This window comes from Mycetomoellerius zeteki, unplaced genomic scaffold (genome assembly GCF_001594055.1).
Source record: "Mycetomoellerius zeteki isolate Tzet28-1 unplaced genomic scaffold, Tzet1.0 scaffold119, whole genome shotgun sequence".
Taxonomy (NCBI): domain Eukaryota; kingdom Metazoa; phylum Arthropoda; class Insecta; order Hymenoptera; family Formicidae; genus Mycetomoellerius; species Mycetomoellerius zeteki.
This window is the reverse complement of record NW_017256116.1, coordinates 791,170-810,009: the sequence shown is the minus strand read 5'-3', so window position 1 is coordinate 810,009 and position 18,840 is coordinate 791,170. Positions and strand designations below refer to the sequence as shown.

Genomic DNA, 18,840 nt, shown 5'->3' with positions numbered 1-18,840 from the left:
GATGGCATATATAGATAGAGGGACATGAGAACATGTAAGTGAGTCTAGAATAAGTTTTTTCTGCTTCAATTAAATACAATACCTCTGCTTTAAAACACATTCTCTGCTTCAAGAATACAAATTATTTTCTATGTAATTTTTGCTTTTACAGCAGAGAATTTGGCAAAATTAAGAAACCCGGCGAAAATAAAGATTAGAGAAGTCGAATATGAAGAGAGAGTGACAAAAGAATAAACGTAGTTTCTAGGAAACGAAAATTAAGACAACGAAATGTAAAGAAAGCGTAAATGCCTTGTATTAAACTTTACGCTCTTTCGTCACTTTTATATTCAATTTGCTCCAATTTCTGTTTTCGTCAAAGCGAATATTAGATGTAAATGATTGACTCGTCAGATAACCTACTTTTTATCAATATCTTAATCGTATCTTTTATAAAAAATTAAAATCAAAGACCTATAAACTTCAAATAAAATTTTTCCGAAAAACCGCGTTTCTTCAATCAGTATGGCTTGCGATATTATGTTATACAAGAATCAACTGTCTCTAAAATCTATAAAATTTATTTCAATAACTCGAACATAAAATGTAGGCGTGAAAAGGCAATACGTTTATTACGATTTCAAGTACACACTGTCCTGCTTGCATTATTACGTCACTCACGGCGATAATATAAGTGGTCTATGATCTCGACTCACATGATGATGACTAGTCGCGACTATATAAGTCTTACATAAATGAAAAATCACGTGGATATTTTTATGATTAATAATATACTTGCAAACATAATCCCGCGCGCAGTGCGCCATAATCGACAATGCACGTCGAATGTATCGGAATTCCGAGGATCGTGCTACAAGGTGAAGATAACGAGGGAAAGTGGAAGAAATAGAGAGGTAGAGACGTGTGTGTGTGTTAAAGTGAATCAGGCGAATTAACTAAGGGGGACAAAGTCGGCGAGTAAAGACAAATTAGAAAAGGAAAAGGAAATTATCATTAGAGAAGTAAAGGCGATACGAGTGTCGATTGTCTCTCGCCAACGATCGATCCGACCGGTTTGTTTGCGCCGTTTATTTGCGCCCGGGCGGATTGCAAGAAGCGGAGGAATGAGCGTCGGGAACGCTGCGGGCGAAGTCTCGTTCGTTTATTACATCGAGGATACTGGAGTAAGGCCGAATCGGCGCGAGTCGGCGCGACTTGTCGGAGAATGGTTGTATATCGCCTTGAAATATCCCGACCCGCTATGATACAATCTCCGTGATTATTATGTGCCTCTCGATCGTTGAGCAATCAGGATCGATGGAAAAAACGGATCTCTCCCTCTTTCAGCTTCCCCAGAGGAGATCCGCTCGCGAATTGCGATCCGAAAGGATATCTCGCACCTCGTGATCCACTGATCGTGTCAACGGCCCCATGGACCGATCCGACCGACAAACAGACTCTTGCTGCGATCACGAGGTCTGAAGTGTCATCTTGCGAATGAAATCGACGGGAGGGGGGAGACGTCATAACATAGCATCGTACGGAACAAACATCAGATATGTCGCGAGGCGTACTTAGTAACGCAATGATGCTGAGTAAATTGTAGGGATATTATTCCTTTTTTTCAATGGTGTTATTTATGCGAACAATAAGCAGCGAATTAACAACTATAAAGTAACGCTTAAAAATTAATAATAACGTTGTTCACGCGAAGTTGAAAAAGTACGAATAGAAATGATCTCAGCCTTGTTATACTTTTCAAATTTAATTCTTTGCCTGCAACACGGAATTTTAATTCTTTCGTCAGCAATAGGAGTTTTCGAAAAACAGAAATAAACTTTTTATTCTTTCGAATTATATGAAAATCTTAAAAAAGTCTTGTATACTTGTTAAAGCCCCAAGCAGAACAACAAGTCACGATAACGTCAAAATGATATTAAGATGAATTGGAAATGATTGAAAAATGACTTTTAATAATCATTAATTTAAGTCATTTTGATATCAATATGATACTTGTTGTTCTACTTGGAGCTTTAACAACGAATTTTTACTTTAGGAGCTTTTATCATAGAAGTCTCTCTCTCTCTCTCTCTCTCTCTCTCTCAGATTGTATTCTACTATTTTTAGATTTACATTTATCTCACCAATTCGCACGCAATCAAAATACTGATAGGGTCTTTAAAGATCCCATGTTGTGCCGCGGTGGAAGAGTAAAATAGAATAAATGCACAAATGGATATTGAGGAGAAAGGAAATAAGTATAGAATTCGTTATAATAAAGAATAAACGAGGAATGAGGAATATTCTCGCGAGAATTGACCTCGCATACCTGCCGAGGAAAAAAATTAAATGGGGCAATACGTCATCTCATTAATAACAATACATTCCCAGAATTCCGAAGAGTCTCGATAAGCCGTTTTCCACAATAAAGGTAAATTTTAACGAGCTGTTTAAACCGGCTGTTTCAGCGACAAAAAGGATCACGTGGTCAAAATTGACAAATCAAGTGTCCATTTTGATCACGTGATCCTTTTTGTCGCTGAAACAGCCGGTTTAAGCAGCTCGTGAAAATTTACCTTTATTCTACCGACTTCCTGCTAACACGTGGAAGTTTTCCGGACGTTTCCGCGAGAAATGCACCGACGCGACGTGATAATTTGCTTTTCTTTTTTTTTTTGTTCCATCGGATTCCTCTATCTAAATAACGATTATATCATACTTTCGAAAACGAAAGTGCAACGTATGAAAGTCACGATTACGCAAGCGGCTAGTACAAGTTGATAGGTTCGTAAATTGTATAGGGTCACACCGTACACGAGTGCTGCCGCACTGAAGCGTAAAGATCTTGACCAACACCACGAGATAAGCTATCAATTGTTCCTCTCCAAACCGGTTGGAACTACGACAACCATTCATGTCGATCGTCATCGTTTCTCATACTTTTGATAAGAAACGCGGGATTCTCCTCGCCTACTTTCTGTTTATTTAAATCGAAGATTTCTTTCTTCAGAATTTCTCTTCTTATTCTACTGTATAAAATCGCCGCGTGTTTTTATCCAGTAAAGTGAGCGGATCGAAGTATTCGCAACATTGTTTAAGATAATTATCGTTTAAGATACTTATCTATACCGATAACAAGGATTTTACGAACAATTTGCACTTACATAAATGAGTAAATAAGTAGTAAGTGATTATATGAGAATTACCCAGATAGCAAAGTGTGTCTCAGCAAAATCTCGCAAATCTGTGATTGCTTATGATGCTGACAACTTGTCATAGATTTGTCTTCAACGATTTCGAATATACCGACATTGTATAGTAGCAGATAACAATGCATACGTATTGCCAGCAATTTAACAACAAGATAGCTACATCAATGTTATCTTGCGTTGTCGGCAATATGACGGCATTGTATAATGATGCATATTATTATGGCAACATAATGGCAATAGTACGAATTTTGATGATGACGATTTTAAAGTTGTTGGCAAATTGCTGGCAAGTTGCTACTCAATGTTATCATATCGTGAAGGCATCAAGTTGCCAACAAATGAGGACTCAGTTGCTGCAATTCTGGTAGCAAGTCCTCATTTGTTGGCAACTTGATGCCTTTACGATATGATAACATTGAGTAGCAATTTGCCAGCAATTTGCCGACAACTTTAAAATCGTCATCATCAAAATTCGTACTATTGCCATCATGTTGCCATAATAATATGCAACACATACTTAGCAATGCATACTTAGCAAGCAATATGCCAGCAACGAAACAAACACGTTGCTATCTGGGTTTGTTATCTGTGTGGTTTGTTATATATTTTCTATTTTGTGTATATGCCTTTTTTAAACGGATGATGATATTTTTCCTATAATTGCTATTTGAGAAACTATACACACACATATATATTTTTTTTTTTTAAGACTATATATATAATAGATTAAAGTAGACTACCGTAGGAAATACCGTTTCTCAACTGAAACAGGTAAAGGCACTTTAATTGGAGAAATGGTGGTCAGTATCTCGCCACGCCTCACACTCCTCTCTTTTCCTTCCTTTCTCTGTTGCGCGTTTGATGTAAAAATAACTAACAGATGTAAGCGACACAAACCGTAATCCTCTGGGTGCCTTTCATTCTAAGTAAAGTTAAAGGTGAACAACCTATAATATTTATAATGTATAGGTACACGTCAAGAATATATAATTTATAATTTCATCATAGACATTGGATCATTTATTTGAAATCGGTATAAAAAGCAAGAGAGAGGAAAAGAAGATTAGGATTGTGAAAAATGACACAGAGCTGCATATACATGGAACTCCTTTCAGCGATGAATTAAGTAAAAATAACCATGTATATATTTCATAATCTTCATAACTTGCTCAGTAACGATTTAAAAATGAAAAATGCGATAACGAAAATAATATAAGCGATGCTTTTCAAAGATTGTTCTAGTAATCGCTCTCTTATCGTCGAGGTGGGGCGGTCGCATACAAGATAGAATTCGATTCCGATATCTCAACGATTTGAAACAAAGCTTAAAGTATTTCTAACTCTGGTGTAACGAACAAACATAAGCAACATCCGCCCGATTCTGTGAGAAAAAAAGTAAAGACATCAACAGACAGGAAAGGAAAAAAAAATGGCAGACGAGAAAATTGTGTCAGACGAGCGATTGTACGATTACTTGCGTACATACGCAAAAACCATCAAGTTATTGGCCCCAAAATTTCACATAACTGAGGGCACCAATGCAGGCGACAATTACGTTAGCCTCGTCTGTCGCGTCACGATCGAGGGCGTCGCTGAAGATGGCGAGGACAAGGAAATTCAACTTATTCTCAAAACTACGCGAACTTTGGACACCAGTGAAGTTCTATCGAGCAGTAGAGTCACAAATATGTTTCAACGCGAGATGTTCTTCTATAAAGAAGTGCTGCCCATTTTCAAAGAGACTTTGAAGGACCGCGGCGGGATTATCGATCGCTTCCCTATTTTATACGACGTTAGCGATGAATCCGGAAAAGAGGTAATTTGCGGTTTACCACTTCTAAACGTGAGCCATGCCAATGAAGTAATAACACTACATACAGAGCCGAGTATCATGTAATCATGCATATATATGTAAATTCCATACGCCTTTACATAATCTCTTTTCTTGCGCGAATAGCCACATACATACATAATGTAGAGACCGTAAGAAAGATATACATAATACGTTCGACAATCAAGTCTTTAAGGAAGTTAAATATTTTGCATAATCTAATTAAAAACGGTATTGTGTTGCGCGAATGTAAAATTTTAAACGCTATTTCATTGTTTACTCGTGATATTGTCTTTTATTTCGATCAGCTAAAACTGCTTGACTCCTATTCTTTGCACGTCGTTCTCAAGACAATGCATTTCACGATGCGTTGCTAAATTGGCTCCGCGAGATTTATACGTGTAATAAAACGCAGACATCATGTCGCGAAGTGAAATGTCGATTTATAATGATACACGGATACACGGACATATGCGCGCGCCCGGACATAATAAACTGGTTTAAGATTATCAAGTAAGACATAAGGTCCGGTTAACCTTTGCATTACGTAATATTTTCGCTAATGGGCCAATCTGCATTTAAGCGTTAATGCGAAAGAATCTCTCATATTTTGGCGCGGCTTCATTTTACTGGTGAAATTATTAATTTTGGAGTTTAATTAATTCGTGAAATTCATGGAAGCGTCTCGGGAAGCTTTCCTTTAAATCGCAACCCTCCGATTATTTGTTCGAAAGCTACCGCTATTTATATAAGAAAACGACCGACAAATCGCAACGGTATAAATAATGCTATATCTTCCGCAATTTTTGAAGTCTTTTCCCGTTTATATTTAGCAGTAAAAGCCGATGTAATCAATGTTAGGCACGCGGTAGGAGTAAAGTGTCTGATAATTAGATGGCTCGCGAAAGTACACGTACATACACTTCTTTATAAAGACTTGATTCTTTAATACGTAACTTCCACACGTAATATCCCTGACATTTTGATGGAAGAACTTCTGCGCATGGCGAAAAAAATATAAATTAAAGTATAATTACCTTCTAATAGATATCCTTATCTTATCTCATCTTGCACAATGTTACTTCAGTATTTCATCTAATAAGATATCTTGATTTATATACATATATACTTAATGATAAGGCCTTAGAGAAAAAAGAACTATTTTGTAATTCACTGTAATTTGCATTGCAATTTGCAGCTGTTTTTTGGTGAGGAATTTATTTGTATCATATATATACATGCACGCATAAAGATCAAGGCATTCTCTTATTCATCAATATAAACAACCATGAATATCCACTCGAAGATGACGTGACAACATTATATGATTATCATCTTCAGCTATCTCATAACATGATAAACTTTCACGTATTTCTTACGTATTTCGTAACTACCGAGATTAGATTATTTGTTATTTTTTCTATGAACGCTCTAATACGATAAAGAGAAGGACGTTTGGATAATGATATAAAATTTATCATAGATACTGATGTTAGAAAATCTAGCGCCTCAAGGTTTCGTGATGGCCAAGTCAAAAATTTTGGATTATCCTCATCTTAGCTTGGCGTTACGATGCTTAGGTGAATTTCACGCATACAGCTTCATTACGCGTGTTGCGAACCCGACGAGCTTCGAGAAATTAAAGATGGAAGAACACTTGTTTACTGAGCGATTAGCTGATAATAACGATGATAATAAAGATGAGGATGTTTCAAAAATGCTTATTGGGCTCGTTTTCAAGGTACTTCATATTTTGATTCTTAAAGGTCGTCGATATTCATCGATTTTAATTTATTTTTTCTTTTGGGTACCACGTACTAGGCTTTAGCGAATGAAGATAAACATTATTCCGAAAGATACCAACGATTTTTAGAAAATATGATACAAAACATGTTTAATGCAGTTGATGGAAAAGCCGCTGAACCATACGCCGTTGTAAATCATGGTGACTCTTGGACCAACAACATGCTCTTCAAATATGACGAAGTATGTACACACAATTAGATATTTCCTTGATGAGATATACGTCGTAGCAGCTTAAGATTTGTGTTAAGTTAATACACATAAGTATACACGACATCTTATATTTCATTTCATTTTAGGAAAACAATCCATGCGACTTGCGTTTTATAGATCTTCAGATATGTCGTTACGCATCTCCTGTCTTAGATCTACTTTATATACTTTTCTGCTGCTGCACGCAAGAAACACGAAGTAAATATTTCGACCAGGTAATAGACGAATATTACGAAACGCTATCCAAATGTATCAAAAGAGCCGGTTATGATCCTGATATCCTTTTTCCTTACGAAGTATTATCCGAACATCTTACTAAATTTGGAAAATACGCAGCGGGAATGGCTATTTATACTATACATATATTTACCGGTAATGTAGAAATAAAAAATGCATACGACAATGATATACTCCAAGAAAGAATAGAAAATGACAGCTTTTATAGAAATATGTTAATAGGTACTTTTAAAGATCTCATCGACAGAAATTACATATAAATTAATGCTTTCATAATATTAATATTGCAAATGTCAAAGGAAAATCTTGGAGTTAAAAGTAAAATATTATGTATTAAACTTAGAAATCAGTGTAGCTGTACTACTACGAGTGCCTATTTTATTTTATCAGATTAGAGGAATTTCATTAGCAATAACTTATTTACATAGATGTAAATATGAAAATTGTATATATATTTCTCTTTTTTGACATTTCTGATGTGCTATTTAAAATATCGAACATAAATATTGCAATGAGTCAGTGACTTTTAATAAACTAAAATTTATTAAAAATCCTCACAAGAGGTTTATAAAAAAATATTAAATAATTTTCTCTGCAAAAATTGTTATTTCGACAAAGAATTTACCGAAAGATAATGCGGTTTAGCGATGTTCTTTTATGTTAAAGTACAAAAAATAGTATAAAAAATAACATAAAGAATGTACAAATAGTATGTAATAGTGTACAAAATAAAATTTTTGCTCATATGTATCTTTTCATCGTTGTATTCAAACTTCAATATTAATCTTTATATTAATTTTTATAAATAATTTTACTCAGAAAAAGACGGAAATTGTGTATAAGAGATATATTTTAAAATGAAATATACAATTTCAAATATACAAAATAAAGGCATCTACTACATTGTTCAGTAATAAAAGGAATACTAGTTTAGTGACAATGTATTTTAGCTCTTAGTAATAAGGTCTTCTTGGATTATTCTGAAAAAGAAAATGTAATAATTAAAATAAGCTGTTGGATATTTTTATTTTTTATTGTAAAAATCGCGATGCTTACTAATGGATTAGGCCTAAATCTATACGCGAGCATCATCCGTTTTCTATATGCATCAAATTCATCATCATCTCTAGATACTCCATCTGGTCTTTCAGATCCTAGACCAGCACTATCGAGTCTATTTGTCGCTCTAGAAACATTGATTATAACAACTTGAAAATATTAGACAAACGTATTTGACATGAAGAAAATAATGTAAAAGGCATTACTTGTTAATTGGTTCAATACGACCGCTACCCTCACTGCCCAACCCTTGTCCTTCGCTCCATCCAAGCTTTTGTAACATTTGAAATCCTGTAAAGTAAAAAAAACTTGTTATAAAATTCAATTGAAGGAATTTAATTTCTGAAATAATTTTTAATAAAGAATTCAGAGATATAAATTTAACCATTTATTTGTTACATAAGTTTAACCGCTGTATTTATTGCAGGGTTGGTAAAGACTAATGTTTTTTTTTTAAATAAAACATTGTGTTTCTTCTTAAACATATTTTTAATGCTTCAAATATGCTTTAAACAATACTATAAAAAAAAACCTATTAAAAACATCAACTAAGCATGTTTTAAACTGTTTAAAGCATGTTTTAAAACGTTTAAAACATGTTTTTTACCAACCTTGATTTATTATATAAATATAATATTGATAGAGAGAAAAAACAAGAAAAAACTTTTTAGAACCTACCTATATTATCTTCCTTTAACTTGTACTCTTTATAGTCGCTCAAGTCGGGTTCTTTGCCTTGCTTTACAGCATTATATTGTTCCAAAAATTTTTTTAATTCATCCGGTGGCAGAAAATCGCCAATATGATGTTTGCCTTCCGCTTGCGCAGTTAATTCCTCGGCCCACATCTGTGTTGCTTCCATTTCAGCGGACCTCAGTTTGTGTTCCCAAGTTCCTCCTTCCGTTTCTTCATCGCTGTCGTACTCATATTTATGTTTTCCTTGTGCTTCCAAACGTTTCACTTCTTCTCTTTTTCTTAAGAGATTTTGGTATAAAAGATTGATCTAAAAAAAATTATTTATATCTTTTTGTACACAAAATTATAATTGATCCTTAAAATTCACTTTTGTATATTTTTATTTACATATAAATCAGATAAAGAGAGTAAATTTTAATATACTTTGTGTGTATCTTTTATAATTCATGTAACAAATCTTTACCTTGTAATGATCCTCTGCTTTTTTCCATTGTTCTTCGCTTAAATCGAGTGTGCCAAATGTCTGTCTCGCATAATGGATAAGTGCAGGATCATTACGTGAAATCTTGGTAAGCATTGGATTTTTTGATTTAACATGTTGTCTCTTTGATGGAGAAGGTATTATGACTGCAGGTTGTCCAATTTGTCCCGGTATAGCTATGCCAGGTTGTGAAAGTACAGCACTTGATCTATTACCAGAAGGTACATTTGTTTCTGTAACGAGAACCTTATTGTCTGGATCACCCCAGCGACTACGTTTTCTTCTTTTCCGTTCATCCTTATTATCGTCCTTTGACTGATCTGCTAACAGTGGCATATATAAAACATGTATTAATAAAACTTGTGCTAAATGTCATTGAACATGTATACATGTAGTTATATTCACCATGTGAAGTTGAATGAGATTTCTGAGATTTATCCTCGTCATTGTCACTAAGAGCTTCTTCAGGACAATAAAGTTCTGCACCACTGTTCTTCTTATCCTTATCTGGCTTCTCCGCACGTAATTTTGAAACCAATCCCCTGTACTGCAGATACGCTGCACTTTGCTTTTGGTGCAGAAACCTTGATTAAAATGATACTTAAAACGCTGTCTAGTAATATGTATTCCTATAGATACAATACTTTCATAGAAAAAATATAACGTCAATAAAAAGTAAAAAGTAGCAGAAGAAAAGTTTAAAATATTATTTGGATTGAGGAAATTGGAGGCATTGATATTATACATAGTATATATCTAACATTTGAAAATATACGCAACATGTAAACACCAAAAACAAGAAACAGCGTAAGTTTAAAAGAATATACAGTTATGCTTCAAAAGATACGATTATAACTTAAAAGTTGTAAAATGAAATTTTGAAATAATTTTTTGTCTTTTTTGTCTATAATTAATATTGAAATCCACATCGCATAAAATCTTAGAATGTAAAGCATAGATCAGTGGTTATTCTTAGCATAGATATTGAATAGGTATAGATATTGGAATATTCATTAAATATAAAATGTTTTATAAATATATCTAAATAAAATATTTTCTTATTAGTTAAACAATCGTATTTTTTTAAACACATTAAAAATAACATAATCAAAACTTGAATTTTGAGAATAAACATGTTTAAAACTAAACAATAAAAGAATGCAACACAAATAAAAACTTTGCAGCAAAATGTATACAGAAAAATTCATTTAGAAGATAATTGCATATTTTGCCTCAAGCTTTTTCGTATACCATATCTTTTGTAACATTCTCTATACTCTCATATAAGTTCTTAATTTCTTTCATATAAAAAATAATTATATTAGTAAAAATAGAACATTTTAAAGTCTAGAGAAACAATATTTTTCTATGCTAAAAGAATTATGGGTTATCAAATATATATGATGCCATTATTGTGATTGTAAGAAAAAATATGTTCAATGTGAGAATACATTCATTATTAACAATTTTGTCAAACGAAAAAATAATTTGCTTCATAAAAATATAAGAAATGTGTAGATAAATTTCTGTAATCAGCAATTTTTTTGCGACACAGTTGATATTTAGGAATGCAAGCACACTTGCAACAATTCACATTAAGCGGACATTCAACAAAATTATACATTCAATTTTTCATATTACTAAGATGTCAAGAACTATGTGATAGAGATTTGTACAATGTCCTATAATACAAAATAAAATATTATCGTCCTAGATATTATATAAGTATTAATTATATTACAAACAAGGAACAGGGAAATGGAAATACAAAACGAGGACCAGTGAGGACAGTAGTTACCATAATTTAGGATCTTGGGCATTCTTCTCTCGTACTTCTTGTTCTATCTCATCCCCACAGTCAGCCACGATTCGTGCCAGCTGCTCAGCCTCTACTAAACACACTTAGAATCCTTTGTCAGCTACTTTGTATAATAATGTTTCAAATATTTATGTCTATATATGTATGTGTATGTACAATATGAAGAATATTGTATATATTAATTCTCTATTTTTTTTTTATTATTTTTTATATCTTCCTAGTATCCCACAATATTATTAAAATTGTACAAGAGAAAACAATGTGTTTAGTGCTTATAGATAACATTATACAATTATGCGACACAAAAGAAACATATTTCCTAACTGTAATATCATACCTTGTTGTTCGGAATTTTGTAGATTAGCCGGTGGTCTCACAGGTGGTGGTATTTGTACGTTAGGAGGGCCCACCGAAATAGGTACCTGATTAGAAAGAGCATAGCCGCTGGACATGAGACCACGCGATGGTGCTGCATTAGGAATGACATTAGGTGGCGGGATGTTTGGTGGAGGGATGTTCAAGTTTGGTGGTGGAACCGAATTGATCGTTGATGGGACGGTATGCACTGGCGGAGGTGCTGACATTATCATAGATGTTATCACATTTGGAGGTGGAACATTAGCTACGTTTGGTACCGTTACTACAATCGTTTGCGAGCCTGTAATAGGCATCATGGTCGGTGGCATTTGAGACATTGGTGGCAAAATGTTTGGAGGTGGTATGTTAGGCGGAGGAATATTCGGAGGCTGTAAATTAGCATTGCACGCTGGCGGTGGTACGCTACATTGTTGCGGATTCTGTATAATATGCTGTTGTGCGTTTGATGGCGAGGACAAGTTGGGCATTGGCATAGCTTGAGACATCTGCATATTTGGCGGTGGGACATTTGTATTCGGTGGAATGCTCTGAATAGGAGGAGGAGGTGGAGGACGTATAATATGCGATGGCGCGATTTGCATTCTCACATTATTAGAATGCTCATTTATGTTAGTGTAATTATTGCTAAAATTTTTCGACATTGGTATCCTTTGCATATGCGCAGATGGAATATTTGGTGTCAAGTTCCTTATATTCGGAGGCGGTATATTTGTCATTTGCATCTGCACTGGTTGAGACATGAGGGACGGGATGGAAGAGACATGGTTGTTATTTTGAATTGGGAATTGCTGATTCTGAAATTGTGCACGTCCATTTTGTGATTGATTATAGCTATGCCGTGTCTCTGGACTAGGTGGTGATCTTCGCCTGGTAGGCGACGGACTCGACGACGAACTGTGTTTCCTATCTGAACTTCTTCCCCATCGTGTATCGTTTCTTCGACGATCGCGTCTGCTGTCCCAATCTCTACTCTTTTCATTGCTGCGCTTCCTTTCCCTATCTCTCTCTCTAACAACTTCATAATTTCTCTCATCTTTTCTCTTATCTTCTTTATCTTGTTCTTGTTTGCTAGTTGTTTTATTGGCTATCTTTTTAAATTGATCCAGGAAACTGCCATCATTGGCAAACACATTCATGGTAGGCTTTTCATCATCTTCCCTACAGAGATAAACAATGCTTTTACTTTTGATACTTCCAAGCTGTCAATATAAAGATGACAAACACGTAAATTATAACATAAATTATAACATAATTTCGTCCGAAAGATTGAGTTAACATGACAAGAACATGATACATAAGAGATTTACTTGACTTACTTTGGTGCAGTGCCCTTACTAGTTGCTGTAGTGGAAGCTGATGAGCTAGACTTCTTCATGCATTCTACGGCTTCCTTCGCTTTCTGTTCTTGCAATTTCGCTTGGATTTCCATCTTTTTCTGTTGGATGATCTGCTCTTGTTTTGACATCTGCGCGAAACGTTCATTTCGCGAAGTTTTTGACACAAACGGATCAGAACCCTTTACACCACGATACGCCATGTTTGTCAGCGATTTAACAACTCGATTCTACGAGCGACTCTGAGATTTTACGGGCGGATGATTAAAAGGGAATCTACGTATCTTGAATTTTTTATCTCAGGATCGTGTAATGACCAATATAAAAGATTTACATTCGACTACACAGTAGAGTTCCATATTTCATCGAGCAATGTCGACATGTCGGCCATATATATTTTTACTTGTGTAATGTCTGCCAACTGAAACCAAATTGAGACAGCAGTGCTTATATAGTAGATGTTTCAATGCCAATTGTTGCCAATTATAACCGTTTATATTCGGTGAAGTCTATCTATAGTAAATATACGTAACCAATTAAAACACGCGTGCACTGAAAAATGAACCAATCGCTCGTTAGATATTAGGAATGCAGCAAATATGGCATTTCGAATGCGCTAAATATCACAAATGATTACTAGGGCCTATTAAACAGCAAATGCGATTGTCAGTTAAATGTCGATTAAGTAATTGGCGTTGGTGAAACCAGCTCTTATACTTCAATAATAATTTGATAACTTCAGAAATAAAAATATAAATATTTTTTAACATAATTTTAACGACATAATATAAATTAATAGATCATTTTATAGGGTTTATATGCTGGGCTTACATTTTGTCCCTAATATTGCACTTTATTTTTAAACATATAGACATACAAATAAAAATGCTTTACAATATTTACGTTATGATATACATATCATATATATATAACAACTATGTATATGTATCTGTGTATATATATATAAATATACATATATATATACACTGATATAGTAAATATCGACATATATATATATATTGGTATAGAAGGAATATAAGTTACATAAAAACGACATAATATAAAATAGTAAAAATTAGTACAGAGAATCAGAAGTCTCATTATTACAAGTGCAAGTCGCTGTAGCGGATTTAGCCTCTTATAGCGACGAGAAAAATTTATATTTATATAGAATGATATATGTATATTTTTAGACTGAATTCTCTATTTATCCAAGTTGCTAATCATTCCGCCACAGCACACATCAAGCTGCTCGATAAATTTTCTTAAATGCCGACGATACAATTTACTGATCAATATCAGAGTATCCTACAAAGCCTATATCACTTATAGCTACTAGAAATTTATCGATCATAGTTAACAGCATTCAATTACAGACCACACGTAAGCTTAAAGCGCTTTAAGTCGCGTAAAAGTGGTTATATAATAATCTTTGTAAAATACTCTGAATTACCATGACTTCTCTCGTTATTCCAAACGAGAAAACTTTCCGCGAGATTAGAGTTACTTCCGAAAAAATTCCTTTTAACTATTAAGATTATGAGTGGTGCCGCCACTTTCGGCATAGTCATTCAAATTAACATTATGCTTGGCTTTGAATTCAGTCTTAAAATTTCTCTACCGGATAGTAGCGTCCTCTTGCAATATCTCAGTAAAACGAATGCTACTCCCATAGCCAGTCTTTCCGTTCCTGTCGCTTGGTGAAATTATCGGAGTAAACTTGATCGAAATGTTTGTACAACATACAACTTTGCCTCGCATTCCAGTACCTTGCCTCTGATAACGGATTATTACAATTATTTACGCTATGTGTGCGAGCTGTCCGCAACGAGAGTAATATTACGAAAATCGATTCGTAAACGCTTTACTGAAATACTTCATTGTTTTTGGTAGTTTGTACAACCGGCGGCTTGGAATTGGCATGATTGTCCTGATAATGCTTCCATAGGCCAGTAACGTTGTTTACCTGTGCACCACATCCAGGCATTTTGCATCTAGACATTAAATATTTGGACGTTGAAAAAAGCTAAAACATACTTATAAAATGTATGTACATCAGTTTACTTACATAAAGAAGCTGACGGTAGATGCCTTTCCTTGCTTTACCTTTGGCATTTGCTTATCATTATTGGAATTAATTGTATTTGTGACTAATTTATGACTGTCTTGATGATGACGATAGTGCGATATGTATTTGTACTTCTTTCCGCAACCATTGACGTCGCATTTATATGTTTCTTGTTTGTACCTAGACATGCGTTGCTTTTTTGGAGTATACTCCTCGTCATCCGAACAATTACTATTTGTTTCCATCGAGCTCTCTTCGATTTTCAAAGAATTTTCACGCTCAAGACCGTTTCGAAAAACTCGTTCCATGTTTCCTAAATCTATTCTATGCTCCTGATTTCGTAAATTTAAGTTGCATATTTCCATTTTCATATTTTTCGTAATAGTTATGTCGCTATTTATGTAAACCACATTATTCTTATCCTGCGTGCACTCCACTTGAAGGATCTCTTCACATTTTGGAGTTCCAGTATCGTATTTTCGTAAGAAATTATCTTTCATTATAAGCAGATCTTCACTATTTGAAAACTTGTTAATACCATTCAAAGATTCATTATTCGAATAGTCTTCGCTGTTCGTAATCTTTTGCTCGTGACAAAATTCATTCTTCACCTGAATTTTTGCTTCGTTTCTAATGGAACAATTTTCTTCTTTATTTCCATATTCTTCCTTTATAATAAAGTTTTCGCTTGGCAGTTTTTCATAACATCCCTCGTCAGTCTTTTGCATGACTTCTTCGTCTATTGCATTTTCGGGGCCTTCGAAACAAATTATCTCAGGCTCCATTGGCAGTGTGGGTGGTTGTCTATGACAACTTTCAATATGCTCCTCAAGATTACCGCTAGTAGATTGCAAAGATCCGCAATTGGTATATGGACATACAAAGACATTTGTTTCATTGTTATGCCATTCTTGATAATGTCTCCACATGCTACCTGGATCTGATAATTCTTCTCCACAACCTGGCTCACGACAACTGTAAAAAATTCATAAGAAGATATAAATAAAATCCTATATAATGAATTTTAAACTTAATTTTACTAGTAAATATTTTATATTTTATCAAAATCACATTAATCAATTACAGAGATATATATTATTCGCTGTCTATTATAGTGATGCAGTGAATTGATTTTTACTCACATAAATCGAATTTTCAAAGCCTCTAGTGCCTCATGTGTTTTATATTCATCTTGATTAGTGAATACCTTACCACAACCTCGTTGTTTGCAAGTATATACTTCCTATATATTGAAAATTGATTGAGATATTAGACTTTATTGAATATGGAACAGATAAAAAACATTTCAATAGGAATCCAATCACTGATGATACAAATACCGAAAAAAATATATCTATATTGATTATATTTTCATTATCAATACAAATGTAAGAATAATTTCCAGATGTGTTTAGCATCTAAATCTGGACTCATTGAGATTTTATTAAATTAATATTTGATAAACTATGCAAATGGCAAACAAGTTACGATTAATTCAGATACTAAATATGTATATATAAAAAAATAGTTTTGCAATATGAGACCTGTTCTTTTTACCTGAACTTTTGCACTAGTTCATCTTTCTACCTTTTCTTTTCAGGAGAAAAGAAGAAGAAAGATGAACTGGTGCAAAAGTTCAGCAAAAAAAAAACTAGCTTGTATTAAGAGGTTTCTTTTAAAAGACAAGTACAAACTGACTAAGTGAAAATTTATGTCAAAAATAAATAAACTTATTGAAACAAAAAATTTCATTATTGCACCCGCTCTGATTTACTCTATTTGTTTTGACTTAGGGGTCATTGACCTTAGACGACCAATAACTCTACCGAAAACTTCACCTTTTTCGGTGCAATTTCCTCGATGGTACGGTTTCGCGAGACAAATCTGATGACGCTGACCTCCGTGGGCCGGTCAGCGCACGTTTCCGTACCCTGGCCCATCCTGCGATGACTCGCCTCGAACAACAGCGAGCAAGGGGAGGACGAGCTCACTCACTCGCTCTACTCGCAGAGCTCACATAACCTGTATCCTCGTGACGATAAATTTGACAGAAAAAATTACGTCTTTGCTGAATAAAGCCTACACGAAATTTCGCGGTTTCTCGACGGGGCTGACGCTTGGGTCTCGGAACTTACCGACCAAACGCACCCTCGAGTATGCACCAGAAATGCGTCGTCGCTTCCAGCTCACATTATCACTCTGTCAATAATAACAATTATTTGTGTTGTCAAGTCAGTGCAGCAGAATCTTCTTAACCTCTGCCGTAGAGTCGATTAACACATTGAGAACCGCTGCTACATGACCTAATGCAAATACGCATAAAATGTATCCTAAAAAATGTAAGAGAATATGAACGAACAAGTTTAATTTAATAAAATATCTAGAATTTTTCAAATTTCCAAAAATTGCGATCCCAATAAATCGGGATTTAACATCGTAAAAATTAGAAGCTGCGCATAATGAAAGAAGTAGGAAACAGAGAATAAAAATTTCAACCTATCAGAAACTGTGTATTCACAATACATGATTTCTGATAGGTTGAAATTCTTAGGGTGCGGTTACATGGATTGATATTTTCCGCGTAACGCGTATCGCGTAACCAATCAGAGGCGTTCCGCGATTTCCATTACGTTTGTTTTAAAAAGTTGCGTATTGCGCAAGTTTACGCGATTTTTGTGTGAGCGCGATATTTTGGTATAGACAATATAGAGGCATCTGTAAGTTTTTTTTTATATTATTATTCTTTAGTTTAAAGTTTAGAAAATAGGTAAACAACTGTGTTATTTATTCTCTCATATTTTTCTTTATTTCTGTATTTATTTGTTTTGTGTTAATGTTCTTATTTCGTTTGATGTATGTGATATAGATTATGTTTTATTTACTCTTTACTATGTATCTATTTTATATATCTTTTTTAGTTCTTTTAATATAAAATTGTGTATGTGTAAAAATCTTTTAAAAAGCGGTAATGATCCGGTCTAGTTAAGTATGTAAAAATAGAGAAGATTAATCTGTGAAGGATTAATTAGTTAATATAATTATTTTTGTTTACAACAAATAAAATGTGGCTATTGCTGCTGGCTCATAACACAACAATATCAAAATATATTCCAACATAACTGCTTTAAAGGATACAATGAAAATAAGAACGCTTTAAAGATTGACGAAAATAATGTTGCAATTATAATTGGTATAAATATGTACATCTGTTATATGTATCATTTTGTATCTTACTGGGTATATCAATTGCACACAAGTCAATCACAGCACTAGAAAAAAAAAACTTCCTACACAGAAGTCGCTGTGATTGGCAGTGAGCAATTGAAAGTATGCAAATGACCACTCCCTCTTAAATCAGAGAGAAGAAAAATCTGTGCCATATATTATCATATAGTTTATCAAAAAGATTTATTGTTACATTATACATTGCACATATATATTCTCATATTATATTCACTCAGATCTCTATATGAAGAATAACTCACATATTTATAATATTCATTCTGACACTCAACATAATAAAAATAATTGAAATTTATTAGTAGGTATAGTAAGGCACTAGATATATAAGTATTCTATCTGCCATTTTCTATTCGCCATTTTGGTTCTACTTGATTGTAAAGATGCAGCCACAATAGAAGGAATAAGGAATAAAGATTTCAACCTATCAGATATCGGATACACCGGAATACACAGTTTCTGATAGGTTGAAATTTTTACACAATTTTAA

The 18,840-nt window shown here is 34.0% G+C and overlaps 3 protein-coding genes across 9 annotated transcripts; 1 reads left to right on the top strand and 2 right to left on the bottom strand.

The window, feature by feature from the left end:
• Positions 1-807: 807 nt before the first annotated feature.
• Positions 808-7,640, top strand: LOC108729768 (uncharacterized). 5 transcript variants are annotated; one of them, XM_018459067.1, is made up of 5 exons: positions 808-857; positions 4,424-5,007; positions 6,506-6,763; positions 6,844-7,008; positions 7,125-7,640. In XM_018459067.1, the coding sequence occupies exons 2-5, from the start codon at positions 4,621-4,623 to the stop codon at positions 7,533-7,535; spliced, it is 1,221 nt and encodes a 406-aa protein (XP_018314569.1). In that variant the 5' UTR covers positions 808-857; positions 4,424-4,620; the 3' UTR covers positions 7,536-7,640. The 5 variants fall into 5 exon arrangements, with proteins under 5 accessions (XP_018314569.1, XP_018314561.1, XP_018314553.1 ...); XM_018459059.1 differs by having other exon boundaries at positions 812-893; positions 4,434-5,007; XM_018459051.1 differs by having other exon boundaries at positions 812-893.
• Positions 7,641-8,113: 473 nt separating this feature from the next.
• On the bottom strand, positions 8,114-13,469 carry LOC108730759 (SURP and G-patch domain-containing protein 1). 2 transcript variants are annotated; one of them, XM_018460667.1, is made up of 9 exons: positions 13,025-13,469; positions 11,668-12,866; positions 11,310-11,412; positions 9,917-10,095; positions 9,494-9,834; positions 9,013-9,337; positions 8,541-8,625; positions 8,332-8,461; positions 8,114-8,255 (listed from the first exon to the last, which is right to left on the bottom strand). In XM_018460667.1, the coding sequence occupies exons 1-9, from the start codon at positions 13,243-13,245 to the stop codon at positions 8,229-8,231; spliced, it is 2,610 nt and encodes an 869-aa protein (XP_018316169.1). In that variant the 5' UTR covers positions 13,246-13,469; the 3' UTR covers positions 8,114-8,228. The 2 variants fall into 2 exon arrangements, with proteins under 2 accessions (XP_018316169.1, XP_018316178.1); XM_018460676.1 differs by having other exon boundaries at positions 9,494-9,831.
• Positions 13,470-14,146: 677 nt separating this feature from the next.
• On the bottom strand, positions 14,147-17,340 carry LOC108729806 (zinc finger protein 292). 2 transcript variants are annotated; one of them, XM_018459122.1, is made up of 5 exons: positions 17,246-17,340; positions 16,949-17,132; positions 16,253-16,353; positions 15,111-16,085; positions 14,147-15,036 (listed from the first exon to the last, which is right to left on the bottom strand). In XM_018459122.1, the coding sequence occupies exons 2-5, from the start codon at positions 17,048-17,050 to the stop codon at positions 14,907-14,909; spliced, it is 1,308 nt and encodes a 435-aa protein (XP_018314624.1). In that variant the 5' UTR covers positions 17,051-17,132; positions 17,246-17,340; the 3' UTR covers positions 14,147-14,906. The 2 variants fall into 2 exon arrangements, with proteins under 2 accessions (XP_018314624.1, XP_018314633.1); XM_018459131.1 differs by having other exon boundaries at positions 15,111-16,071; positions 16,323-16,353; positions 16,949-17,340.
• Positions 17,341-18,840: the final 1,500 nt, after the last annotated feature.